General features: G+C 56.6%; 2 protein-coding genes across 3 annotated transcripts; both read left to right on the forward strand.

Moving 5' to 3' along the window:
• Positions 1-864: 864 nt before the first annotated feature.
• TCF7L1 (transcription factor 7 like 1) lies at positions 865-16,103 on the forward strand. 2 transcript variants are annotated; one of them, XM_066337310.1, is made up of 12 exons: positions 865-1,141; positions 1,220-1,280; positions 2,287-2,414; positions 11,975-12,058; positions 12,313-12,445; positions 12,833-12,935; positions 13,204-13,287; positions 13,789-13,932; positions 14,009-14,168; positions 14,581-14,688; positions 14,905-14,965; positions 15,036-16,103. In XM_066337310.1, exons 1-12 carry the CDS (start codon positions 941-943, stop codon positions 15,476-15,478), a joined length of 1,710 nt encoding a protein of 569 aa, XP_066193407.1. In that variant the 5' UTR covers positions 865-940; the 3' UTR covers positions 15,479-16,103. The 2 variants fall into 2 exon arrangements, with proteins under 2 accessions (XP_066193407.1, XP_066193405.1); XM_066337308.1 differs by having other exon boundaries at positions 881-1,280; positions 15,535-16,103.
• Positions 16,104-21,323: 5,220 nt separating this feature from the next.
• On the forward strand, positions 21,324-27,246 carry TGOLN2 (trans-golgi network protein 2). The gene is made up of 5 exons (XM_066337263.1): positions 21,324-21,478; positions 21,856-23,251; positions 23,420-23,732; positions 24,258-24,341; positions 24,860-27,246. The coding sequence occupies exons 1-5, from the start codon at positions 21,409-21,411 to the stop codon at positions 24,863-24,865; spliced, it is 1,869 nt and encodes a 622-aa protein (XP_066193360.1). The 5' UTR covers positions 21,324-21,408; the 3' UTR covers positions 24,866-27,246.
• The last annotated feature ends 657 nt before the right edge of the window (positions 27,247-27,903 follow it).

A 27,903-nucleotide genomic window follows, 5' to 3' on the forward strand; every position in this document is an offset into this window, starting at 1 on the left:
AAAAAAGAGGGGGAAAGGTTTTTTGGATTAATCTGTCCTGCAGCCTGGCTGGCCCCACCATGGGACTCTGCTCCCAGTGTGGGGAGGGATGGCATCTCCCTCTGCATTCCCTGGGGTAGGGGACAGGGGCACTGCGGTGGGCTGGGGTCACTCTGATGTGGTGAAACACAGGGGTGGGATGGAGACCCCATGGCAGGCCGGGGTCTCCCTGGTGAGATGTGGGATCTCCTGACACATGGAGGCACACAAGTGGGATACGCGCACCTCGGCAGGACAGGAACGGTGGAGTGAGGGGCACCCGGGGTGGGACGGGGGCACTCAGCGAGGGTGGAAGCAACTGAACGGGATGGGGGGCAGGGATGGGGGCACCCAGATGGGAGGGGACACCCCGGGACGGATGAGAAGAGCCAGGGCACGATGGGGAGGCTAGGACAGGGTGGGAGGCACACGGACGGAATGGAGGGGACGATAAGAACACAAGCTGAGAACACTCAGATGTGTCAGAAGTGTCACCCCGCATGGAATGGGGGGACCACGGGTGGGATGGGAACACTCAGACGGGAGCTGACACCCTGCATGGGACCGGGCGACCCCAGCTGGGGCATCCTGAACGAGGTGGAGGAACCCTGGACGGGATGAGGGCAGCAGGGACGGGACCGGGAGAGCCCGCACAGGATGGGGGCCCCCGAACTCGCAGGGAGCCTGGGACGCGGCGGGACCGACCGTCGCCCCGGAGGCGGCCCGGGGCCGGCGCGGGTCCGGCGCGGAGTCGGCGGCGGGACCGCTGCGGGCCCGGCGGGGCGGCGCGAGCCCCTGCCCGGCCCCCGGTGTCGGTTTGCATCCCGGCTCCTCCCCGCCCCGCCGCCCCGCGCATTCCCGACCCTCCGGGCGGTGGCGGCGGCGGCGGCGGGGCCCGGCGGGGCCGGGGCGGGACCCCACGATGCCGCAGCTGGAACCGACGGGGGGAGACGACTTGGGGGCCCCCGACGAGCTCATCGCCTTCCAGGACGAGGGCGAGGAGCAGGACAAGGGCGCGGGGCGCGGCTCGGCCCACGGGGACCTGGACGAGCTCAAGTCCTCTCTGGTCAGCGAGACCGAGAACCGGGGGGTCCCCGGCCCCGCAGTCGGCCCCGGCCCCGAGGTGAGGCGAGGGGCGGCGGGGAGCCGGGGGGAGGCGCCCCCCGCCCGGCCCCGCTCCGCTCACCGCCTCTCCCCGCAGGCGGAGCGGCCCCCGCCGCCCCGGGAAAGTTTCCAGAAGCCGCGGGACTCTCTGGCAGAAGGTACGGGACCCCCCCTCCCGGCGCCCCCCTGCTCCCCGCCACATCCCCCGGGACCGGCCGACGCTTCCCAACTTCTTTGTTTCCGCCCCCGGCTGCGGGCGGGACCCCGTGTGTGCCCCCCCGCGTCTCCCCTCCCGTGGCCTCTGGTTCTCCCCACGGTGTCCCCCCACGGTCGTGTCCTCACCCCCCGTGTGTGTCCCCCCCGTGTCCTGCTCGCATCGTGTCCCACCCGCTGTGTCTCTCCCTGATGTCCTCAACCCCCCCGCCCCTCTAATTCCCCTCTCCGTGTCTTCACCCTCGTGTCCTCGCCCCCCCGCGTGTCCATCCGCTGTGTCCCCCCGCCCCGCGTGTGCCTTCCCGTCGTGTCCCCCCTCCGCCCGGCAGCCCCAGCTCTCGCCCCGGTGACCGGCCCCGGTCGCTTCCCCACGGATGGATCGGTGTTGCCCGTGGCTCCGCGGGGCAGCCGGGCTCGGGACGCCCCCAGGGCTGGGTCCTTTCAGGGGGTGACCGGCACCGGGACCCGGCACCCCGGGACTCCCCCCGTGCAGCCGAGATCCCCCTGCCGCGGGGACCGCGCTCCCCGGCAGCAGGGACGCTCCCGAGCAGAACCAGGGACACCCCCAAGACATTTGGACACCCCCAGAGGGACCTGTCCGCGCCCCTCCCCAGCAGGGATCCCCCAGCAGAACCAAGGATCCCCCTAAGGGATTTGCGCACCCCCAGATGAACGCACCCAGGTGCCCCCCAAGTGGGAACCCCTGGAAAATCAAGGACCCCCCAGAGGAACCCACCCACACCCCGTAAGTGCGGACCACCCTCCACGAGAATCAAGGACTCCCACAAAATTACTGGGGCACCCTCCCACAAGGGGAGACCCCCAGAAGAAGCAGGGACCTCACCAAGGGACTTGGGCATCCCCGGGCCCCCCATTCTCAGCCTTGCCCCCTTCCGTGGGTGCCACCCCCGCCGCTCCTCCTCCTGACCCCCTACTTCCTTCTCTCCCCAGTGGTCAGAAGACAAGATGGGAGTTTTTTTAAGGGCCCCCCCTATCCCGGCTACCCCTTCCTGATGCTCCCTGAGCTGGGCAGCCCCTACCTCGCCAACGGAGCCCTCTCCCCCGGCGGAGCCCGCACCGTAAGTGCCCCCCCGGACCCTTCCTAACCCCCCAGCCTTTCCTCACCTTTTGCGTGTGCTCAGACCCCCCTAAGCCCCGTCCTGCAGGAAATCGAGCACCTGATGCTAAAGAAAAACCCTTAGAAATGTGGTTTATTTCTTTATTTTTGGTTCACTTTGCCCATTTGGGGGGGGGGGGGGCTTCTTCTTCACTCCGGGGGACCCGCCCCGAAACCTGACCCTGAGCTGCCGCTTTTCTCATTTAAAAGGGTTTTAAAGCCGTTAATGGGCCAACATTGGCCGCGGGGGGAGAAGTGATTAAGCAAATTGAGCGAGAACGGGGGGTGGGGAGAGGGGGCATGACCCCCTCCCTCAGCAGAGCCCCTCGATCCGAAACCATCCCACTCAACTTCTTGGGCAGCATCGTAAAGTGATTTCAGGGATATTAAGGTATTTTAGGAACATAGGGTGTTCCCTGCGGGGCCATCCTGGGGGGAATTCTCAAGGCCCCCACCCGAGGGAGGAGGAAATTCCCCGGCCTCCGGGAGGGATGCTGACCCGGGCAGTGGTACCCACCGGATCCCGGGCTGGAGCACCGCGCCTCGCTCTTGATTGTCCAGCTGTATTTCTCGCTCCAGTGATGCTTTCCCACGTATTATTTCTCCGGATCCATAGGGAACTCTGTTCCCATATGGAACGTATATAGGATAACGATATTGTGGCAGTTATAATGGTTTGAAAGGCCAGAATCTGGCTGGTTCGCGTGGAGAGTTTTCCATATTTTCAGGTGTTCCTACTTTTGCTTTCCTGGAAGCAACTGGTTGGAGTGCCGTGAAGTGCAAATCCCGGGATGGGGAGGGCAGATAAGCTAATTATCCTGGTGTTTTGCCGGCGGCCGGATAAAGGTTGTACTCCCAATTTGTCACTCTTGGGATTATGAGGTTTTGGGGACGAAGCAGGACTGACCACGATGCCAAACACTGCCAAGGAATCCGGGATAATGAGAAGGGGTTGGGGTTGGGATCCATCACAAGTGGCCGCTAACGATGGTTTAATGAATCCCAGAAAGGGGATTAATTAACAGGGGCCGGAGCGGGTGTCACCTCCCGGATGTTTTAGAGAAATGGCTGGGATTGGGAAAGTATGGATTGGGGCTGAATTCCGACAGACTGGGGCCTCTGCATGGAGCCAAATTAGCAAGGGCTGTGGGGGGGTAACTGAGGATGCCGAGGGCGGGTTGGGTGAATTTTGTGATGCCTCTGGGTGAGGTCCTGCTGGAATCCCACGGCCACTCATGCACAGAGAGCAGCTGAGCTCTGTGCTGCCCATCACCAAGCCCCTTCCATGAGCTCCCACGGCGTGGCAGCACAGGGATCCCCCAGATCCCAGGATGTCATCGTGCCTAGTGGAACTGGACGGGCCCTGATCTCATATTGGATCCATCTGGGCACGGGGTCCTTGATCCAGTAAGGCTCAAAATCCTTCTGTTACATTCGTAACAGAAAACGGCAGGACAGAGCATCCTTTATCCTGGTCTGGACCCAGCCAGGCACGGCATCTTTGATCCTGTACTGGATCTGTTTGGGTGCAGCATCCTCAACCCCAAACCAGATCCTGCTGGGCACAACATGCTTGATCTCATATTGGATCTGGCCAGGCTCAGCATCATTGATCCTGTTCCTGATCCATCCAGGCACAGCATCCCTGATCCCATATTGAATCCATCTGGGCACAGCATCCTGGATCTGATACTGAATCCATCCAGGCTCAGTCTCTTCAATCCCATACCGCAACCATCTGGGAACAGAATCCTTGCTCCTGTACCAGGCTGATCTGGACACAGCATCCCTGATCCCGTACCGGATACATCCAGGCACAGCCTCCTCAATCCTCTGCTGGAAGCAGCTTCCCAATCCCTTCTGGATCCAGCTGGGTGCAGCATCCCCACATGCAGCATGGCCTGAAGGCACTGAGCTCGCCAAACCCACCTCCCACCCTCATCTTGAGAGGCTCTGGATGAGCCTGGACATGTGGAACACCAGGGTGGCAGGAGGCACAGGATGCCTCGGGAGCCACCTTTTTCTTGTTTCCTTCTTTTTTTTTTTTTTTTTTTCTTTTTCCTTTTTTTTTTTTTTTTTTCTCTTTTTCCCTGGCATTGGAGGGAATGAGTTGATCTGTGGGATCCAGCTGTGCTGGTGGCCATGGCATCCAGCCTCATATATTTTGCAGCCAAGTGCTGTGGATTGAACCGCATGGAAAAAAAGATTTTGGGAGACAAAACCCAAACCCCAGATAATCTCCATGGCCAGGACGGTGGTGGATCCTGGGGATGGATGAGTCTGCAGATGCCAGGGCTGATCTGGCCAAACAGCTGGAGGACTTCATTTGGAATACCCAGCAGGAAAGCAGTGCTTCCACATTTCTCCACTCCAAAATCTTTAGAAATCTCGGATGTCTATGGAAATCTGGGAAATATTTAGGAATCTGGTTACACAGTGCCTTCCCACACTCCAAGCCAGGAGAAGTCCCATCCCTATGCCAACCCACCAAGCACCAATGGATGGATGCTCCTGCTCTTCAGCCTCTGTGAATTCACTTTGTTTCTGGGTTATTTCCAAACAGGATCCTGGAGTTTGGGAGGTGTTCGTGGTCCCCAGTATCACTTTACTGGCCATTTCTGTCCAGGGAGTATTTTTGGGGCTCTGCTCTGAAGGTGAAGGAATTTTTTGGAATCTAACGATGGCATTGCTATTTGGAGCAGTGTTTCAGCCTGGTTTTCCTCATGGGGAATCAGGAACTGGGGACCTGTGAGGCTGTGTTCGGCTCCTTGGGATCATTCCCAACAGCACAAAGATCTCAAAGGTGTGGTGGAAAGGAAATGCTCTGAACATGCACGAGCTGGATGGATGCAAATCCCTGTTGCCACGATGCCGGATCCATTCCATCACAATCGTGTGGAGTTGATGGGTTTTATCCCAAACCCAGAATGAGACAGGTCCATACTGGGGTAAAATCTCATCCCAGCATCTTTCTGCTGCTTGGGAAGTGGATGGGAACCAGGCACGGCACTGCTGGAGCAGTGAAGCCAAGACCATGCACAGGATCGGCATTACTCCCAAAAAAACCAGTTTAACCCCTGGAATTTGAGTCTGGAGGCGAGGATTTAAATAAATCCAAACCTTCCTCAGGCATGGAATTCCATCCAAACAGCTCTCCCAACGCCATGCCGGTGTAATTAATGCACTTCGATGTAATTAATGCGCCTCGGCAGGCTGCAATCCCAAAATAAATGAGTGAAAAATCCATAACCTGGGCTTATTCCGGCTTTTCTTTGCACCACTCTTGCGATGAATTCCTGAGTATACAGAGCTGTATCTGTCTCCTAAAGAAAATAGATCCTTAACTGCGCTGCTGCCAAGGAAAATTATTAAAATACGGATTTTTGGCAGGAAAAAAGGTTGTTCCAAAAACCGGGCGGGCCTTACTGGTGGTTCTGGCAGAGCATGGAGGGTTTTGGCATTGGGATGCAGATGGAGGTGTTGGAATGGAGGAATTTTTCTGGCGTGGGGGCTCACTTGATGCTCAGCATCCTCAGACTGAGGCAGTTCCTTCTTTCTCCTGCACTAATTTGGGATTTTCTGGTTTATTTGGGATTTGCCCCTCACCAGTGCCGCCTTCCTTCCCCACTTGGAAAAAATAGTAAGGAAAAATCCTATTTTTTTTTTCACACTTTTTGGCTTGTCCTTGTTGCTCTGTGCAGCTGCTGGGTTGATCCAGTCCTCCCCGGCTCTGAGCCCTCCCCGTGCCTCAGTTTCCCTACTTCCAGACTCCCGCCTGCTCTGCAGAGCTGCCGCACACAATGGCCCCTTTATCCCCACTCCTTAATTATGCTCTTCGGCTAATTACCCTGCGGGCGGAGTTTGTAGACCTACAGGAGGTTTCCACTCCCCCCCACCCCCCAAATCTCCCTCCTCCCTCCTTTTCTAACACGATTCCCAAATTAAAGCAATGAAGTAAGTGCTCGGGGCGCCTCTGCTCAGCCCTGGGATTGTTCTGGGACTGAGGCGCATTCATCATCCTTCTGGAATTCCCAGCAGCTGCTTTTCATTAGTTTTCCTTCCTTGAAGTCGATGGCGGGAGCTTGGGAGGGAAGAGGAACCCGGGGGGAAGTGCCCGGTGCATCCTGGATGGAGGAAGAGGAGGGATAAGGGAAGAGGGGTCGGGACTGGGATGGGGTGTTGTGTTCCGTCTCTCGGAATTTGGGGGAAAGGGGGTGGAATGTGGGAAGGTTGTCGAGGGAGGAGGGGGAGAGGAAGGGAGTGATGTGCCTCTCCCCGGTTTGCCTCTTTTTCTGCTGGTTTTTTTGGCAACAGTCTCACCCTCTGTGTTCAGCTGGGGGATCCTGGAGCCTTTGGGATCCTGGAGCTCTGGGGACACTGCTCAGGACTCTGGCAGGGGGCAGGGGAGGTGGCAGGGTGGGAGCTGGCGGTGCTGGTGTCCCGACTGAAGGATGCTCTGGGAAGCAGTGGGATTGTTGGTGCCGGGGCAGGCTGAGCCTGCTGCTCCCGCTGGGATCCCCCATGTGGATGCAGAGAGATGAATGGATCCATTGAGGCCGGGGCTGGGAGCTGCAGACAAAAGCCTCAGGGCAGCAGCAGGATTCAGGGCCACTGGGTTTGGGAACAGGGAGGAGGGGGCAGGGAGAGGGGGCCCAGTGGGTCCTGCCCCATGGTCAGTGTGTGCTGGGGGCATTCAAAGGCCAAGGGTACTCGGGGCACCCATGGGTGGGGAAACTTGGGGTGTCCATGGGATGCTTGAGTCACCCAGGGGAAAGGGTTAGGTCCTCCCTGAGGGGAGGGTGCTGGGGCCACCCATGGGTGAGGGAAGCTCAGGATGCTCAGGGCACCCACATGTTGGACATCCTGGTGCCAAGGCTGCTCTGGGCTGAGGCTCTGGCCCCACTGGTGTCCCAGCAGTGCTCTAGCCTCATCCTGCTGCCTCTGATCCCTCCCATCCTGCCTCCCCTCTCCTGCCTTCCTTTGCAGATCTGGGGCCTTCAGCTGATGCCACTGGTATCCACAGGGTGGGGACATGGGATCTGTGGGTGGAGATGAGGTCGCACAAGTGTCACCACTCCAAGCTCATCCCAAATCGAGGGGGGTTTAAACTTATTTTTTGTCTCCCAGCTGTGTTTTCCACCTTCCCATCCCAGCTCCATTGGCATTTCCCATCTGGGATCTGTGGCTTTGTTACAGGAATAGACAAACATCTGTTGTTAAGGTGTCACAAACCCTCATTCCCCAAAATCCTTATCCTCTCCTGGGACAACCTTTGCCTGGCCAGCGTCACCCAAAAAATGCCAAAAGGGACCTGGTGATGTCTCCTGCATCACCCCCATATCGCCCTTTAGAAACCCTAAATCCTGATGGGAAAATAACCCTTATCAAGAATTTTTGGTGTTCTCCCTGGGAAGTGGGGATGCAGGAGACCCTCCCAAAAGTTTCCTGGCTGGAATTTGTCATCCTGGTGTTCATAGGCAACATCTGGAGGAGATTATTTGGCTGGGAAGCAGATGGATGGTGGGGGTCGGGGAGAGATTTATGTCTCATTCGCTGGGCTGTAAATCCAGCTGTAACTGGGATTTCTCCCTTCCCAGTTATCCCAGGGAAGCAGAATGCAGCAGCTGCAGTGGGAGGTTGTGGGATGAGTGATTTGCTCGGTGGGGCCAGGATGCTTCTGGGTTTTCTCCCTAGTTTTTGGCATTGGGGTGATTTGTTGGGGCACAAAGGACACCCCATCCTGGCTCAGGAGGATGAGGCCAGGTCCCTACTTTTCCCTGTCCTTTCCCTCCTCTTCTCCCACCTCTTTTTTCCCTGGTTTGGGGCTTCCCCTGCAATCCCTGTTGGTGTGATCCCCATCTGCCACATCCCTGGGTACAGCCTCAGACCCTTCTGCCAGGGCAGATTTGGGGTTTTTTTTTCCACCTTCTTAAACCCAAGCACAAAGTTTAAGGAACTTGATGATGCACTGAGCCCAGAACGCCTATTTCTCTCAAAAATCCCATCACCATGTTACTCCTGGATCCAAATTTTGGTGATTTTTTTCCCAGACAAACCAGTGTCACTGCTCAAAGCTGGATCTCGGGATGCCATGGGGCTGCAGTGGCCACACCTGGACAAAGATTTTGGGGGCCTCCATTAAACATCCTACAAACCCCCATTTTCTGCCCTAATGCTTGGCCTGTCCTGTCTCACCTGGCTTGATTTTGGGATGAATTTTGGGGGAAAAGGGCTGGAGCAGAGGCAGGAAGGGGAAGGGCTGTTGGTCATCCTGCAGCTGTGTTAACAGGCTGGGAATCTGGGGGTCTCTGGAGGGGCTCAGGGGACTTTGCAAAGCCCAAGGAATTTGGGCTGGAAAAGGGATTGTTGTGAGGATGGGGGACTGGGGGTCACCATTCCCCACCTCCTGTCCTGGGACAAAAGGATAGATATTTAAATGTGTGGATGCCTGTGGGAATCTTCCTGGTGCCTTCCAGCTCACCTGGGAGGTTTTGGGGATGAGGATGAAGCACTCGAATGCTGGGATCACCTGGATCTTCTCCATGGTGGTTCCTGTGGGATCATCTCTGGGCTGGAGCCTCTGCAGGCAAAGGAAAAAGCCAGCAAAGAGCTGGCAAAATGGTCCCAAAGAGACCTTTTCTCTCCCAAAATGAGGCCATCGAGTACCAAGCCTGAGGCTTTGATCCCAGCAGAGAGGAGCCTGTGCTGGGACAGGGAGCATCGGGAGAAGTGATGGAATGTGCAGCACTGGGATAAGTTGCAGAGCCTGGAAGATGGAGCAGTGGGAAGGGCAGTGCTGGGATGGCTGATCCTGGGACACCTGGATGTGCTGCATCCAGCCTGGAAAACCCATTTCTCTCGAAAACCACATCTCACCTGACGGCAGTGCTGGGACCAGGACAGCAGGACAGGAGATGTGGACTGAGTGATGGAATCCTGAGACACACAGCACCGTGACAAACCACGCTGGGACAAGTGACGTTAGCAGACGGAATGCCAGGATGTGCAGTCCTGGGATGTGCAGTCCTGGGACATACGATAGTGGGACACTGTCACCAGGATGTGACACATGAGGACCCTGGGACACACAGCAGCCACCGGACATGCCACACCAAGGTCCACGATGTTGGCACGTGCCCCACCAGGACACAGCCCCAGCTGAGCCCAGGCAGGGCTTTTCCAGCTGTGCTTTTCCCCTTCCCAGGGAAATCATCACAACTGGATTGATCCCTGTGCAGAAGAAGAGCGGAAATCCTCTCATGAACGCCCTTAATTGGACATTAGGGGATCTCCTGTCCCCTTTTTCTCCAGGGTCTGGGGGCTCCCAGAGGGATGGGCTCCAGCAGGGAAGGGGTTATCCCTGGTTTTAATTGGCTGGTAAGGAGGACCCAGGACTGGCTCTAATCTCTCTGGAATGTGACTGATTTTCAACTATTTTCCTTTTTTTTTTTTTTTTTCCCTGCTGTTTCACAGCTCAGATCCCCACGTGGATCCCTAGAGCCAAGGGATGGGGAGCAAAAAGAGGGGAGTGGGATCATTTTTCCACATCACCACTGAACCATTCAGCAGCTCCCCTTGCTTTGTATATTTTGAAAGAGTCCTCCCTCTTCCTCTCCCTCCCTTCCCCTTTCCCTTCCTCAGTCTCCTGAAATGGCCTCGAAATGAGAATCAGCCTTTTATCCCCCAAACCTTCCCCCACTGCCGTCCCCCCTGCGCCGCCTCCTGCCTGCCCCTGTCCCTTTGCACCTTCTCCACTTACAGAGCAGCCCAGAAAGGCCCTTTGTGATGGGGAGGGGACAGGGGCTGGGGCTGGGGCTGGGTCAGGGAGCCCCTTGGGATGTGGGGGGCACCTCCTGGCCCTGTCCTGGACACGGTGGGTGAGCACCAAGGGTCTTGTAGAGTGCTCAGAATGTGAGGTCTTGGCTAGGGACAGGTGAGGGGTCCTCAGTGCCACCTCAGGGTGGCTGCAAGCATGACTGTGGAGCTTTTGGGACATTTTGGCTGCCCTGGCACTGTGGATCACCCAGTTTTGGAGGGTGCATCAAAGCTGCCACTTCAGGAAGAGCTCCTTCATCCCAGGGAGCGCTGGGTCACAGTGAACCCACAGGTGACAGTGAGCCTGGGGTGACAGTGAGCTGGCAGGTCATGGCCAGCCCACAGGAAACAGTGAGCCCATGGGTGGTGTGGGGCCTGCAGGTCAGGGTGAGCCACCCGCATTCCAGGCGTGCTCTGGGTGTGTGGTGTCCCAGCTCCCGGCCCCTGCAAGCAGCTGCCAGGGGATGGACCCAGTCGTGGCACCTGTGGGATTTTCCTGGCAGTGCCAAAAGTCTCCCCATGCAGGCACTGGGAGTGTGGTGCTGGAGCATCCCTGTGCCAGGATGGGAAGTGGCCTCGTGGCACCTGGTTAGGCAATGAAGCAGGTTTTTGGGGATCCCCTGTGCCAGCAGATGTGGAAATGGTTGGGTCATGAGGAATCCTCAGCTTCAGGACTGTGCTATGCCAGGGGGGTCCTGGGTGAGGGTCCTTGGGTGCCAGCAGGGAGAGGGGGCGATGGAGAGTGCTGGGAGGTGTGCTGGAGATGGAATGCTGGGGATGGAGGGCTCCTGGAGGCAGAGGGAGGAGACTGAAGATGCAGGGAGGAGTACTGGAAATTCAGGGACAGGATATCAGAAATGCAGGTGGAGATACTGGAGATGGAGGGGATACTGGAGGTACAGGCAGGGATGCAGGGCTGGTGCTGGATGGGATGAGGGGTACAGGAGGGGCGTGCTGGAGCCAGGGGACAGCCAGGGGTGCTGCAGGGGGCAAACGGGACACTTTGGGGGTGATGGGAGGCCATGTGAGGGAGCAGGAAGCCCCCAGCCCTGGAAGAGATACCACTCCCCCAAACTCCTCCTGGGTTTTCCTTCTAGCTGCCTCAGCTGAGGAAGGTCTGTATTTTGGGAAATTCCTGCAGGCAGCTGCTCCAGCCACATTCCCACATTCTCGAGCCCTGGGATCTCCAGGGACCCTCCCTCCCGCCTGCTGTCTTCGGGAAATGCCTCTGTCTCTCCAAACACTGCACAAAGTGCCTTTCCTTGGCAGTGCCGAGGGGGCACCCCAGTGTCACAGCGAGATGTTAACCCAGAAAGGGGAAAAATACCCCAAAACCTCTTTGCCACCAGCCCATGAATTAGGGTCCTCGGCTGGGTATGCAGGCGAGGCTGGGGAATATTTTGGGGACAGAGGGTTGTTTCAGAGCTAGGGAATATTTTGGGGTTGGGGGGAAGTTTTGGGGCTGGGAATCTTTTGGGGCTGGGTTTTTTTGGAGGGCTGTAGGAATGTTTTGGCGCTGAGTGGGATGTTTCAGGGTTGGGGGTGCTTTGGGGCTGGGCGTGTTTTGGGGTGTGCTTGAGGTCAGGAGTGGGGTGATTTGGGGCTGAAGGGGATGTTTCAGGGCTGGTGCAGTGTATTTGGGAAGGGTTTTTGGGGGCCAGGTGTGTCCAAGGTTCTTGGAGGGCAATTGTCCCATCCCTCCCACAGTACCTGCAGATGAAGTGGCCACTGCTGGACGTGCCGGCCGGGGCCACACTGAAGGACAACCGCTCTCCCTCACCTGCCCACCTGGTAAGAGCAGCCCCATACCCCGCCCCGTGATCCTGCAGTCAGGGAATTTCCGAGTGGTTTGGGCTGGAAGGGCTCTTAAAGACCAAAGTGTCCCAATCCTGCCGTGGGCAGGGACACCTTCCACCGGACCGGGTTGCTCCAAGCTGCCTGGAGCAGTTCCAGGAGTGGGGCACCCGTGGTGATGCTGCCCTGCTGCCCACGGGCGTGTTTCTGGAGGGTGGCTGCAGGTCCCCTGCCACATCCTCTCCCCGCAGTCCAACAAGGTCCCGGTGGTGCAGCATGCCCATCACGTGCACCCGCTGACCCCGCTCATCACCTACAGCAACGACCCCTTCCCGCCAGGATCGCCCCCCGGCCACCTGTCCCCAGAGATCGACCCCAAGACGGGTGAGCAGGGGCTGGGGGACGTGTTTGAGGGAACACGGTGCTGTGGGGAATGTGCTGGGAGTGGGGGGCTCTCCACTGGATGCTGCACCTCCCAGGTGGTCTCAAGCCAGTCTCGGGGAGGGGGCTGGGGATGCAGTGGGGGACCAGGGGGTTCCTTGCCCAGAGACAGGCTGGGTTGGGGTGTGGGGATCCCACCAGGGCTCCGCTGTGGCTGTTTCAGCTCTTCCCAGCCTAGGGTGGTGGGTGCTGAGGGGAATGGGGCTCTCAAAGGGAGGGTGCTGGGAGGAGGTGGAGTGCTCAAAGGAAGGGTGCTGGAGGGCACGGGGGGCTCCAAGGCTGCCGTGCCCTTGTTCTGATCTCCCTCCTTGCTCCCTCTCCCCCTCACAGGGATCCCGCGGCCGCCACACCCCCCTGAGCTGCCCCCCTATTACCCGCTGTCACCTGGAGCCGTGGGGCAGCTCCCACACCCGCTGGGCTGGCTCGTGCCACAGTAAGGATGGACTGACCCTGGCATAGAGTCCCTGGCAATCCTGGGAGCCCCACTTCCAGCTGAGACCCTCCTGCTTTATCCACTTTTCCTGCAAGCTCAGCAGGATGCTGCAGGCTCCTGTGGGGGGCGGGAAGGGAGGGGCTCCCCACTGCTGGAAAATTTGGGAATCTTGCAGATGGAAATCAGCTGAAGAGCAGTCCAAGGGTGCCCATGAACTGGAAAGGGATCTTTTCTTTTTTTTTCTTCCCTGAAACTCGTGTTTTTGTAGGCAAGGACAGCCCATGTACTCCATTCCGGCTGGTGGCTTCCGGCACCCATATCCTGCCCTGGCCATGAATGCCTCCATGTCCAGGTGGGTCATGGGACAGGGAGGGACCCTCAGGGGCACCCTGGAGCTAGCACTGGGTTTTGGGATAATTCACTGCACACAAAGCATGGGCACAGAGCAGTCCCAGGAGATGGGGGTTGTGTCCTTGGCTGAAAATGCCCCCAAAGGGCACGGCTGGTGCCCACAGGTGGAAGAATGGGACATCCCATGGGCTCAGGGCATTGCTTGGGCTGGATTAGTGTCACCATCTCAAAGCTGGGGTGGGATTTGGGGGTTTTCAGGTGGACTCAGGCTCTTCAGCACGGATTTTGGGTTTGCAGAGTGGATTTGGGGTTTCTAGGGTAGATTTGGGTTCTGGCATTGTTTAAAGGTTTCCGGTGTGCATTTGGGGTTCCAGCCTGTTCTCAGGATTTCCAGCTCAACTCTTTTGAGGCAGGTGGTCTCTCAGCCCAGGAGGTTCTCAGGGGGGTCTCTGGCTGCCTGTGAGGAGGTGACCACCCCTCCTGTCCTCTCCCCCTGCTGCAGTTTGATGTCCAGCCGCTTCTCCCCGCATATGGTCCCACCGCCCACGCACGGGCTGCACCCCTCAGGCATTCCACACCCCACCATCGTCTCGCCCATCGTCAAGCAGGAGCCCTCCCAGCCCAGCACCAGCCCTGGAAGCAGTTCGTGAGTGGGGGCCCCGCCGGCCGTGGGGATGGGGGCTTGTCCTGGGGGTCCTGACCCCCTGTCCCACTCCTTCCAGGAAATCCCCCGTGGCAGTAAAGAAGGAGGAGGAGAAGAAACCCCACATCAAGAAGCCTCTCAATGCCTTCATGCTGTACATGAAGGAGATGAGGGCCAAGGTGGTGGCTGAGTGCACGCTGAAGGAGAGTGCTGCCATCAACCAGATCCTGGGCCGGCGGGTACGATGGGGACCCCTCATCAGGGACCCCTCATCGGGGACCCTTCAGACCCCCTGGCTTCACTTCTCCCCATGGATCAGCCCCCAGACCTGGGGCACTGCCGGCCCAGGGGGTCCCAGGGAGGTGGTGGTGACCTGGGTGGCACTAGGATGAAGAGGGTTGGAGCTCTGCAGCCCAGGGCAGCAGGTCCTTGGGGTCAGCAGTGTGGGTCTGGGGACTCCAGCCAGCTTTGGGGTGGCTTTGAGGTCTCCAGCACGGCTCTGGGCATCCTAGCCTGTATTTAGTGTTTCTGGGGTGCATTTGGGGTCTCTAGGCTGGCTCTAGGGTCTCCAGTGTGGATTTGGGGGTTCCCAGCCTGGCTCTGGGGTTCCGGGAGTGGCTCTGGGGTCTCCAGCACGCTCTCCCCCCGCAGTGGCACTCGCTGTCGCGGGAGGAACAGGCCAAGTACTACGAGCTGGCACGGAAGGAGCGGCAGCTGCACTCACAGCTCTACCCAACCTGGTCAGCGCGGGACAACTACGTAAGTGTGCCCCTGGCCCCCACGGCCCCTCCCCGGGGTCTGCCTGCTGGGGAGGGGCTGGCTGTGCTCCAGGGTCCGTGTTGGGGATGCTGGTGGCAGCGGGGGACCGTGCCAAGTCCCTGCAGACGCTCTGGGGCACTGCCAGCCCTGTTTCCCACCACAGCATCCCCCATGGTGGCCAAAAGCCACGGGAGGACCTGAAATCATCTTTTCCAGGGCAAGAAAAAGAAGCGAAAGCGTGAGAAGCTGGCGCAGCAGCAAAGCCACGACACGGACAGTGAGTACCTCCCCCAGCCCCGCCACCTCCCCGTGTGCTGGGCTCTGGCCTCACTCCCCTGTCCCTCCAGGCTCCCTGCCCTCCAAGAGCAAGAAGCCGTGCGTGCCGTACCTGCCGGCAGAGAAGCCGTGTGCCAGCCCGGCCTCGTCCCACGGCAGCATGCTGGACTCTCCCGCCACGCCGTCAGCAGCGCTGGCCTCGCCGGCCGCGCCGGCCGCCACCCACTCCGAGCAAGCCCAGCCACTCTCGCTCACCACCAAGCCAGAGGCCAGGGCTCAGCTCACTGTGCATTCCACCATCCTCACCAGCAAAGCCTCCTCTTCCTCCTCCTCCTCCTCCTCCTCCTCCTCCTCCTCCAGCCTTGGCAGCCCACCCTCGCTCCTCTCCAGACCCATCCCTTTTGCCTCGGTGACCCCCACGGCTCTCCTGTCCTCCCCCTCCAGCTCCATCCCGGCTGCCCTGGCCGTGCTGCAGACGCAGCCCCTCTCCCTGGTCACCAAACCTGCTGACTAAGGGAAAACCCTCGTTCCTCCTCCGCCCTCCCGTCCCCTTCCCGTTGTACATTGCAGAAGCCACAATCAAGATTCAAATGCAGCCAAAACCATTATTGGTCAATATTTGACCCTTTCTGAACTCTTTGGAAGCAGACTCTGGAGGAAGGGGCTTTCTGCTCACAGCTTCTGCCAGCAGTCAACCTAAAGACTGTTTTTATTAAAAAAAAAAATGGAAAAAAAAAGAAAAAAAATAATGGAATAGACCCTCCACAAGCTGCCGACAATGGGAATCTCTGTGGGATGAACTGAGTGCCCATTGCTGCCATGGGGCACAGGGATGAAACCTGCATGGTGATGCCAGCACCAAACACGGCAGGTGTTGACTGGAACTGGCACTCCATCCCAGATCCAGGAGCAGGAGTGCCTCCAGCTCCTCCCAAATCCTCCCGTCCTGCTCCCATCCCCAGCTCTGTCCTGGCAAGGAGCTGGATCCTGCCCCGGGAATGCTGCTTCATCGGTGCTGCTCCTGCTTACAGTCATGCTGGGGTGGGCAGGGTCTGGGGCTGAGCCCTGGGAGGGGTTTTGTTTTTATCACCTCAAAATCCTGTTATTTTTCACAAAAGGAAATAAAACTACAGCTGCAACTCACTGTGTGAGTGTGGTCTGTGTGGGAGGCGCTCGCTACTTATCCATTGCCACCTTCCTGGGAAATACCTCTGGATGGAACTCCAGTTGTGCTCCTGAGCTCCAACATCCCCTGAACACCTCTGTCAATGGGCACAGGGAGATTCTGGAGTGTCCATCAACAGTGTACAGTCTGCTGGAGTTACCCAGGCATCAGGACATGGGGGGGGTTGGGTGAACCAGTGCCCGAGAAGCCAGAGACTGGGAGTTACTGGTGTGTTCTGGGTCCTCTGTGCTTGTTTCTTCCAAACCAGGGATGAAAGGATTGGCATGAAAAAGGACCAGCAGAAAACCAACCCCCAATGGAGTTTCAACCCACTTGGAGTCCTCAGTCTGTTCAATACTTGGGTGTATCAGGACTCTTCCTTCTCTTTGTATTTTAACAGGAAAAAACGCTCAATTTTTTCCCCTGGAACTTACCATTTTGTTTGTTGCTGACTGACTTGGAGCTGCACCTGCCTGGAGCTAATTTATGGGGTTCACAGTCCTGTTCCATTCCCCTCTGGAATTTCCTGCCCTGTTCCTGTCTCCCAGGCCCAGGCTGGCTGCTCTCTACCCACACCCTCCTGCATTTTGGGGACCACAGTGTCCCCCAGTTCCCAGGCGTGTCATTGGCAACATCCTGACCACCGGTGATGGATGAGCCCATCCCGTAGCTGCTGGGTCTGGTGGGGCTTCCGTGCATTTGGGGGATCAATGACACCTTTTCCTCCTGTTGTGACATTTGTCTTCTCCTTTCCAGTGCTGAGAAGCCACCAGGGAAGTACTTTTCAGAAAGTGGAGCAGCAGCAGGCACCTGTCTGCAGTTAGAGGGGAAAGGGAACTTGGCGGTGACTGAGGATCTGTCTGTGTTTTCCAGATGTGCTGGATGTTGGTATCCATACCTGCAGCAGATGAGACCTGGATTTGGGGATTTTCATATCAGAGCTGGGCAGAACTACAAAAACTCACATCTGAACCAGGCCCCAACTACAGAGGCTGACATGAGCCCTTGGCTGAGCCCTGGGGACACACCTAGGGCAGCACCCGCTCCCAAAACCTTGTGAAAGCTCCTGATGCCTTTGCAAGCAGCAGTGGGACCTCCAGCAGGAGCATGGCTGCTCTATCCAGCTCAGGACCATCATGTGAATCGCTGAAATTCCCAGCTTGGAGCATCCCAGAGCTCCCAGAGTCAAGGTGGGAGCCAGGAGCAGAGAGTGCAGCTCACACAGCTCTTAGGTGCCACCAAACCCTCTGAGTGCCTGGGGGATCCTTCCTGTTGCTACACCCAAGACAACCCCAAATTTGGGAGGTGTTTCCATTCTACACTCCAAATTATTTAAATTTCTTGCTTTCAAAGAAAAAAACAAAACTCTGTAAATTCTGGATTGGAGCATGACTACTCCTCAGGAGCACCCGACAGGAGGAGCCACGTGTGGCACAGTCATGTGAGCACCAGGGCAAAGGGGATTAGGGTGTCACCAAAACGTGCATGGCTGTCGCTTGAAAAGAGGCAAAATGGAGCTTTTTTGGGAGAAACTGTTCCAAGAAACTGGTTTTTGTGAGGAATGCCTCGACGACATGCAGCCCTGCTCTCCCCAACACCAGAAGCAGGCTGCAGACAAACATCTCCTTGAATTGCATTTCATGGGACATTAGAGGCATGAAGAGACCTGTCACAAGAATTAAATCTGAACCAGAGCCAGACAGCTTCAAACAGATGTTGGGCTTCAGCAGGAGAATATTCCTTTGTTTTACTCAGTGTTTTCCCATACGGAAAAGGAACATCTGTTCCAATGCTTTCGTGGTGCTCTGGAGCTGACACGGGGTGGGATTATCCCTGCCAGAAGCAATTGGTCACCAAACCCTCCTGGCCTTGCTGCTCCTGGGGAAGAAGGTGAGACCAGGGATGCATTGCTCCAGCCCTGGGTGGACCCAGTGGAGCTGTCACGGTGGAACAGGTCATGGGATCAATATATCCATCATGCCTGCAGCAACACAGCTGGATAAAAATACTGCCCTGGAAGGGGAAAAAGCCAGGAGGGAATGCAATGGAGTGTCAGCAGCAGAGGGAAGGGGTAGCATGGTGTGGGAGGGGTGGGACAGCTGAATCCCTCTGTAGCTGAGGCACAGAACAGCTGGAAGAGGAGCAGCACACCCGTGGTGGGTCCCCAGGACGTCCGGGCACGGAGCTGGGAGCATCCATGTGGATGAGGAAGCTGAGACTGGAAATGAACAGCTGGGTCCTTAGTAACTCAGTCACCATCACTGCTGCCTCTTCCCAGAGCTGAACAAAGCTCGGGAAGTGCCTGGCTTCTCCTGCCTGGGGTTGGGCCAGGTGAGGAGCTGCTGCAGAGCTGTGCTTGGGTGGAACTGGCTGCTCCATCCCTGGAAGCGCCCAAAGCCAACCTGGGACAGTGGAAGTTGTCCCTGCCCAGGGCAGGGGGCTGGAACGAGGTGGCCTTTAAGATTCCGTCCAGCCCAAATCATTCCCTGATTCCACGGAAAGGTGGAAAACCTTGTACAAGTGGCACGGGCTCCCCTCGGGGCTCATGGCCAGGAGCTGCCGAGAGCCCCGTAAAGGGCTCAAGCTCCCGGAGTGCCGGGAACATCTGGGAGCCACTTGGAGCTCTCCCGGCTGCTTTCTGGACACGGGCTTACTTCTGTCACCTCCGCCCGGTTAATTGCCGCCAAGTCCCCGCCCGCCCCCAGCCCCGGTCCTTTCCCCCGCCCCCGTGCAGGCTGGCCAGGCACTAATTGAAAAGCCTAATGAGGTCCCAGGGGTCTCCTGCAGAGATGGAGCTAATTAGGGGCTCCACCGCGAACACCGAGGTTTTTTCAAACCTCCTTTTTTTTCGGGGGCTTTGGGGGAGGGCGCACCAGATGTCCTGTTATCCCGCTCTGCTCCGGGATAAGGCTGGTGCTCCGCGTTCTCCGGGCTCCTGCCAAAGCAGCTGGTGCAGAGGCAGTGGCTACACTTAATACATTTTAATTAGCGTCATTAAATTCTTCCATTTGCTAATTGTTTCTCCTTTTGATCCTTTATCCTGACCAGATTAGCCCTCAGGGGGAAGGGGCGGGATGGGGGATGCAGACATGTCTGACGAGGTGAGGACTTTATTATCTTGACACCAGACCTCGGGACACCACATTAAAACACCCCAATTATTGTTAATTAAGGCCAGATTTGTGTGTCCAGCCTGTTCTTGGTGGCCATTCTCAGAAAGACTCATCTCCAAAAAGTGAATCCACAAGAATTTATGAGAATATATGGCACCAGCCCAGGAACACCCCAAAACTGAAATGTAAAAAAAATTTAAAAGCTGTTCAGGTGATAACGTGCTCGAGCCTTGGGGTGTCCTATGCAGCGCCAGGAGCTGGACTCCACGGTCCTTGTGGGGCCCTTTCCAACCTGGGCTATTCCACAAATCCATGATCCAGGACCAGCAGCTGCCACCCCGTTGGCTTGGGCCATGGTGTGAGGGAGGTGAGGTGAGGTCACTGGTCCTCTTCATCCTCTTGGATCCCAAGAAAGGTGCTGGGTCCTGGTGCAAGCCACCGGGCTCTGGGCTGATACCAGTTTCATCCACAGTGTTTTGAGGCAGAATTCCATTCCCAGAGGCATTGTTGTAAATCCAGAGGAACTTGGCCTCTGCTAAGTCACTCTTGACTTCCAGGGGGTGAGTGAAAGTTGAGCATGAGAAACAGCCTCAATTCTGTGTTTAAAACCCAAAAAAGCATTAGGGCCTGTTCTGGTCTCCTTGGAAAGGCTGGCACGGGCAGAACTGAGCAGCAGGGACTGTTGGAATGTGTTGAATTGAAATGAGACTCCCCAGAGATTGGGGAAAATACCATGAGAGAAGAAAATCAACCACATCTTCTGCCACACTCCAAGGCAGGATTATCCCTCAGTTATTCCACAATCGCCGTGTGGGATTCGGTTGGTTTCCATGTGATTTTTTTTCTCTGTTTTAGGGTTAAGTGGAACAGGCAATGGATCCATGGAAGACTTTGATTCCTGCTGGAGACAGGGGAAATTTCACTGCTTGGCTTTGATGCCATCTGATGGGTGAGACTCCATGGGACAGCATAAATGACCTCGGGGTTACACACCCAGAACTTCATCCCGGCTGCAGATGGAGGCAAACACGTTGATCTAAAAGGAAGTGTCTAAGGCCAGGTTGAATGGGACTTGGAACAACTTGGGATAGTGGAAGGTGTCCCTGCCCATGGAAAGGGGTGGGACTGGATGGTCTCTAAGGTTCCTTCCAAGCCAAATCACTCTGGGATTCCATGATTACATGAAAAGCTGGATATTTAGTCCAGAGAAGGGAGATTTAACAGTCTAAACCAGATTAACAGAAAGAAGTAAACAGTCCTGGGTGCCCACTGACAGGCACAGCCCATGTCCTGCTGCCGCTGGGAATTGCTGCTGTCTAAGAGAACATGCCCACTTGGGCCAAAAGAGAAAAACAGGTTGTCAAAAAAATTAAACAGTATCTGAAAAATAACAGGTTATCTAAAAATTGAAACAAAATTAAAAAAAAAAAAAACCCAGGGTATTAAAAAAAAGAAATAATACCCGAAAAATACCAGGTATTCCAAGACCAGCAGGTTCTCCAAAGCTACCCTGGAGCAATGGCAAGGAAAGCAGCCCTGATTGCCCCCTCAGCCTCGCCCACTCCAGAGCGGGGAATGCACTGGTAGCGCCCGTCTGGGGCTGCCGTCCCTGATTTCCTCACTAACTGCTCGCCCTGGGCTCTGGGAGCAGACCCCGAACCGGCGGGTTTTAGCCCAAAACCGCGGCGGTGACCGCACGGGGACCCGCCAGGGGGCGCCAACCGCCGCCAGGGGGCGCCAACCGCCGCCAGGGGGCGCCAACCGCCGCCAGGGGGCGCCAACCGCCGCCAGGGGGCGCCAACCGCCGCCAGGGGGCGCCAACCGCCGCCAGGGGGCGCCAACCGCCGCCAGGGGGCGCCAACCGCCGCCAGGGGGCGCCAACCGCCGCCAGCGGGGCCCCGGCCTCCCCAAGCTCCGCCCCCAGCCCGAACAAGCCCCGCCCCGTCAGCGCATAACCCCGCCCCTTAGTAGTCCACGCCCTGTGCTTCTCAAGCCACGCCCTGCGCACCGAGGCCCCGCCCAAATACTTGAGCCAGGCCCCCATCCGGTTCAGTCTCCGCCCACTCGCCGCCGTTCTCTCTCCCTCCCGTCCCCTTCCCGCTCTCGCGAGATCTGTGCCCGGAAGCAGCATCTCCTCGCGAGCCGGCGCTGAGGGTCCGGCCCGCCATGGAGGCCCCGAGGCCGCTCTTGCTGCTGCTGCTGCTGCTCCTGGGGCTCTGCGCCGCCCGCGCCACGGGTGAGGGGCCGCTGGCGCACCGGGCGGGGGACCCGGGCGGGCCCGGAGAGGTGTTGCAGAGGGGCAGCGGACGGGGGAGCTATGACAGGGGTGGGAGAGGGCAGCGAAGCCCTTGGGCCGGGGGTGGGTCAGGCACTGCACTTGGTTTGTGGGGCCTCCTCTGCCCTTGGGCCCCTCCTGCGGGAAGGGTTCCTTGTGGTCCGCCGCGTTCGCTCCCCGGGGGTTCCCCTTCCCCTCCCGCCCGAGGTCCTTCCTCTCCCCTGAGGTTCCTTTCCCCCCCTGCTCCCACCGTCTCTCTATGGGGATTTGCTCTCTGCTCTCCAGTTCTCACCCCCCCGTTCCCGACTGACTCTTCTCTCCGTGTTTGCCCACAATAGAGACCCTGCAAACAGATAACGGCAAATCTTCCGCAGTGCTTCAGGCAGACAAGTCACCTGGAGCAGGTGACAACCAGGAACACAGGAGCACATCCTCAGAAAACACAAACCAGCAGAAGGATAATTCCAACAATGGCGAGCTCAAAACAGACGTGAGTAGCAGGACCAGGCGGGATGTGAATCAGAATACAAATGCAGACCAGAGGGACAGTAGTCTGACTGGAAATGGCAGCAATGATGAGGAGAAGACAAATGGGTTACAGAAACGCAGCAACACGGGGGCTACTCAGGATGGCCAAGGTTCAGATGGAACTGGTGAAAGCAGCAATGCAGGAGGTGGGGGACAGGGAGATGGAGACCAGAGCAGCAGCAGTAATGGCCAAGGCAGTACAAGGACCAGCAGTGGTGGCCAGGGCAGTACAGACACCAACACTGGTGGCCAGGGCAGTGCAGGGACTAACAATGGTGGCCAGACTGGACAACCAAGCAGTGGCACTGGTGGCCAGGGCAGTACAGACAACAACAATGGTGGCCAGAGCAACCCAAGCAGTGACACTGGTGGCCAGGGCAGTGCAGGGACCAACACTGGTGACAAGGGCAACCCAAGCAGTGGCACTGGTGGCCAGGGTGGTACAGACACCAGCACTGGTGGCCAGAGCAACCCAAGCAGTGGCACTGGTGGCCAGGGCAGTGCAGGGACCAACAATGTTGACCAGAGCAACCCAAGCAGTGGCACTGGTGGCCAAGGTGGTACAGACACCAGCACTGGTGACAAGGGCAACCCAAGCAGTGGCACTGGTGGCCAGGGCAGTGCAGGGACCAATGATGGTGGCCAGACTGGACAACCAAACAGTGGCACTGGTGGCCAGGGTGGTACAGACACCAGCACTGGCGACAAGGGCAACCCAAGCAGTGGCACTGGTGGCCAAGGCAATTCAGAGACCAGCACTGGTGACCAGAGCAACCCAAGCAGTGGCACTGATGGCCAAGGCAATTCAGAGACCAACACTGGTGACCAGAGCAACCCAAGCAGTGGCACTGGTGGCCAGGGTGGTACAGACACCAGCACTGGTGGCCAGACTGGCAGCCATAACAATGAGCAGAGCACAGACCAGGATAGCCATGTCAACAAAAACAGCCAGGATGGCAACCAGCCAGACAATGCCAAGAGCAAGGACACCAAGGAGAACAGCAGTGAGAAGAACAAGGCTGGCACTGGCAAAAGTGGCAACAACGAGGGCGGCACGAACACAAATGGCAGCAACAACAAGGAACAGGGCAGCATCCAGGGCGGTGGTGACAGGAACAGGGCTGGCACCCAGGGCAGCGAGGCCAGTAATGGGCACACAAACGGGGACACCAGCCAAGGCAGCAATGGTGGGCAGCAGGCCCAGACTGAGACCCAGGGCAGTGCTGGTGAGACCCAGGGCAGTGCTGGTGAGAACCAGGGCAATGCTGGTGAGACCCAGGGCAGTGCTGGTGAGACCCAGGGCAGTGCTGGTGAGACCCAGGGCAGTGCTGGTGAGACCCAGGGCAGTGCTGGTGAGACCCAGGGCAGTGCTGGTGAGACCCAGGGCAGTGCTGGTGATGAGCAGCCTCATGGCCAGGACAGTGCAAAGAACTCCCAGGAGGACCAAAGCGATTTGTCACGCTTGGCTCCCTCCACTGAGGAGGGCTTTTTGGAAAATGAAGAAAGCGTCGCAGAGGACCTGGCCAAGGCTGAGGAGGATGGTGATGCCTCCTTGGATCAGGACAGAGGGAAGAGTGTTCCCTCCGTGCCCCGGGCCCGCTCAGAGAGCAGCCACTTCTTTGCCTACCTGGTGACCACGGCCATCATCGTTGCAGCTCTGTACGTGGCATACCACAACAAACGAAAGGTGAGCAGCCCTGCTTAAGCCCTGAGGGTTGGGATTGGGACCTCCTCAGCCCTTTCCCCCTGTCCTGACTGCAGTGTCTCCCTCACTGGTTCATGTGGCCCCAAAAGCAGTGGGAGGAGCAGGAGGGTTGTGACCAACAAAGGGATCAGATCTGCTGGAAACTGGGTGTTCTCAGCTCTGCTGCTGATTTTCAGTTGAGAATGAAAACATGAAGGGGTGTGAGATCCCTGCATCTCTTCTCTGACATTTTCCTACTGACAGTTTTCTGTAGCAGGTTTCACAAGACTGGGGTTGTTTTTTCTCACATAAAGCTGGTTTTGAGGGAGGAGAAAGAAAACAAATTCTTACTGTTTTCTGCTTGTTGAGCAAACCTCATTATCCATCTTAGCTGGGGTCAAATACTGGCATTCAAGTGCTTGGTCACAGGAAAAGGGTTGTAGGAGCAGGTGAATGAAAAACCACGGGTGAGCCTGTGTTGGAAGCTGCTGTTCCACTCATCCTATCTCATTTTTTCTCTCTCCAAAGATCATTGCTTTTGCTCTGGAAGGAAAAAGATCAAAAACCGGTAGACGGCCCAAATCTGGTGATTATCAGAGACTGGACCAAAAGGTGAGACCCAGGCCAAAGTGGGGCTGGTGTGTGTGATGTGTGTTGGAAATGCAAAATATTGGCCCTTTGCATTAGAAGGGGTCCCAAAGCCCCAACTCAGTCCGTTTGGGCAAACACAGTTCCGTGCAGAAACAGAGTTTTGCCAGGAAATGGAAAAGGTAAGACTGAGAAATGCTGGCAGAGGTGACCCAGGGCACAGGCAGGACAGTCTCAGACTGGCTGTGCTGAATGACTTTGTCACTGATCCAAATGACTTGTCAGAGAGGATTTTAGTGGGAGAAGGGTAGGATTTGTGGAGAAATCTGTTTCTTCTCTCCTTTGAAACCTTTTTCCACCTCTTACCCTTCAAGGCAGATGTGCCTGTAATTATTTTCACCCATAGGAAGAGGAAAGGTAGGAAAACAAAGGCAAGAGCTCATGTTTGTTTTGGGAGCTTCTTAGCCCACTCAAATCTGGACAGAGCAGCAGAGTAATTCTGAGCTTTCAGGTAGTTCCAACCTTTCCTTTTGCCTTTCCAGATCTAGATTCCTCCTCAGATGATGACAGCTGCCAATGGGAGTGCAGTGCTGCCACAGTTGGATTTTGTCCACAGGAAGGAGAGAAAATGCTTTTCATTTTGCACCTGCACCTTGATAAAACTTCTCACTTTCCCAAATTGCTCCTTTCCCAGCTGCCTTGTTGTTCCCCTGGGCATCTGGCTGCTGGAAAAGCCAGTCCCAGAACTGCACACCCAGAACTTCTCTGTCCCAATGCAATGGAATTTGCCATCTGCTGGACTGACCCCTCCTTTAAGGGGGGGAAATTAAGGACCTGCTGCACAATGAGCCATGGGACTGTCCCTTGCCTGGGAATGAAGCTGCCTTGGTCTCCTCCTCCCCCTCCATCTCCTCCATTTGTTGGGTTTGGATGCTCAAGGTGGGAGCATACGAGTTCTTTTGCGCTTGTTTGGAATTGACTCACCACAGACTTGGTCTTGGGTTTTCTCTCCCTGATCAATTTTCCATTTTCACACCCAGATCCCCTTTTTCACAGACACCTTTGGCCACGCTGAAGCAGTTTTTGCAGTGTAGCTCAAACCCTTCAAGCTCTGTGTTGGTCTTTTCCCTCCCAGTCCTCCCAGTTCAGCTGTTTGCACTGGGAGTGTTGGTTGTGGTGTGGTGATGTGGAGGAGGGCGTCAGGCTGGGGAAGCTTCGTGTCCTGTTGGGATCAGGGATTCAGATAGGAAGATTGCTTCCTCCCCCTTTTCAAGTGTAGGAAGGAAGGAATGTAAATCCCTGAGGAGTTTCGAATGAATGAAGCTCCCAGTCCCTCCAGTTGTGTTGGACTGGTACTGGTCAGACCAAGGGCTGCCGAAGGCATTGGTGCCCCAGTTACATCTGTGAGGTGGTTTTCTTTCCTGTAATTCTACTCCCCAGAGTTTTGTTCAAGCTGGGATGTTACTGGAGAGGGCACAAAGTACCTGCTTGGCTCCTGCTTTGGAGTTTTCCAGTATAGGCAGAAAAAAATGGGTTTGGGGAACCCAGAGCTCCTCACGTGGGCACCCAGCTGCATCACATCAGGTGATGCCAGGCATATGCCAGTCCCACACTTGCTGACTGACTGCACAGGAAGAATCCCAGGACAGTTAAATTACTTCCTGGAGGACTTTTTTCTGGCCTTCCCAGGCTTGAGAACAATCAGCTCCTTGCTCTGTGGTCACCCTGGAAAAGGGCAGAGCCGTTTTCTGGTCACTGTGAGAGCTGCAGCTCTAGTTTTGATTTCTTGGTAATTCATTCCAAGTGGGGAGAGAGGGCTTGACCTTCTCCAAACCCTAAAATCATTCTTTCCCTTTACTAGCTCTTGGTAAATACAAGGAGCATGAGAGTCCCTCTTGGCTTTAAAGAGTTCTCAGAGTTTCCCTTGGAAACATCTAGGATGCTAAAAGGACTTCCAGGAGTTGTTTTGGAGAGGGAGAGGGTGGAGGGAAGAGAAAGGGAAGCAGGGCTGGGAATGTAACTCTCAGGGAAAAGGGTGGGAACCTCCTGCACCAAGCCAGCCTGCTCCAGAGCTCCTGTGGGATCAGGCAAGCTGGGGTCTGCTTTAGGGCAGGGTCGGGGAGGGAGACACTGGGTTTTGGCTGGTGGCAGCAGGGAGACAAACCCTGTTCCAGTGTGTGGAATTCTGTGTGTTCCTGGGCTGCTCCGGGCAGGATTTTTGAAGCGTGTGCACATTTTGGAGTGTGAGTGCTCTCTGCTTGCTTTGTCCTGTTGTTTATTTTTTTTAAATTGAATAATAATTTAGAAAGGTGGGGGGTTTGTACCATCTACTTATTTTTCTATCCTGGGAGCTCTTTCAAATCCTCTCTCACTCCAGGCTGTGGGAATCCCACCCTGGGGATATATTCCACCCTGAGGGGAGATATTTTGGACCTGAAACACCTCAATCCCAGGCTGAGCCAAGCACAAGCTCCTTAGGGTAATAAGGACACACCTCACAGCTGTGGGAAGTGCTGGGTCTGGGGGGAGGCAGATCTCCCACCAGGCTGGATCTCGGGTTTTTCCCCCAAAGTCTCCCTGCCAGCACTTCCCGAGGCTGGTGTGTTTTACCAACAGTCCGGGCTGCCCCAAACCTCTGGGAATTGCTCCCAGTTTGTTGAGGTTTATGGTGTTTATGCAACGTGTCCGAAAGGGGTCAAGGTGTGCAGCACCTTTTCCCTTTGGACGCACATGTTGCCCATGGATGGTGTCTGCTGATAGAGAGGGTTTTTTGCCAAATATTCCTACTTTTTAGGCTTGAACCAGCACTTGATTTGTTTGCAGTGAAATGCACCTTGCTTGGAAGGATCGGAATTTTTTACAGTTCTTTGTACTGTTTTTTTTAATTTCTGTGTGGTGAAGTCAGTAAATGGATTTAAAAAACCCAAAAGGTCGAGTTTTCGCTTCTCTCTTGGTTTTGTTTTTCTCATGTTCTTTGCATGGCTTTCATTGCCACCTGGCACCAAAGGTGCAGGGTGGCTCCTCTTTATGCAAAACCAAGTTGATTTTGTTAAAAACACCTGGGTTTGTGGAGCTGTTTGTGCTCAGAGCTCCGTGTGCAGCCGGAAGGAGCCCAGACAGGCCCAGGCCAGAGCGGATTTGAAGTTTACAGTCCAGGGCCCAGTATCAGCCCAGCTCCACGGGGGCTGGCATTGGGTGGTGTGAGGTCAGGGCCCAAGAGGAGATTAAACTACTCTGGACAGAGCTTAGTCGTGAGCTCTCCTCTTGGATTTCTTCTTTCTCCTCCAGAGAGCCCCAGAGGGCAATCCCAGGATGTCCCAGCTTGTTGGAGCAGTTGGGAGACTGGGAAAGAGAGTGATGTGGCTGCTGCTGCCTGGCAGCTGTGGGACAGGGAAGAGGAGGTGCCTGATTCTCAGTGGATGATGAGGATACTTCTGGGGAGTGTTCCCTGCAGAGAATGGAAGATACTCGCTCCTTGCTGCCACCTCTTTTCCCTAAAAGGAGGAAATGCCACCTTCCACTCTCTCCTCCAGCCCTGGCAGTGGCCAGTAGCCTAGGCTGGGAACAGGGCCACTGGTTTTCCTGG

This window comes from Sylvia atricapilla, chromosome 28 (assembly GCF_009819655.1).
Source record: "Sylvia atricapilla isolate bSylAtr1 chromosome 28, bSylAtr1.pri, whole genome shotgun sequence".
NCBI lineage: Eukaryota > Metazoa > Chordata > Aves > Passeriformes > Sylviidae > Sylvia > Sylvia atricapilla.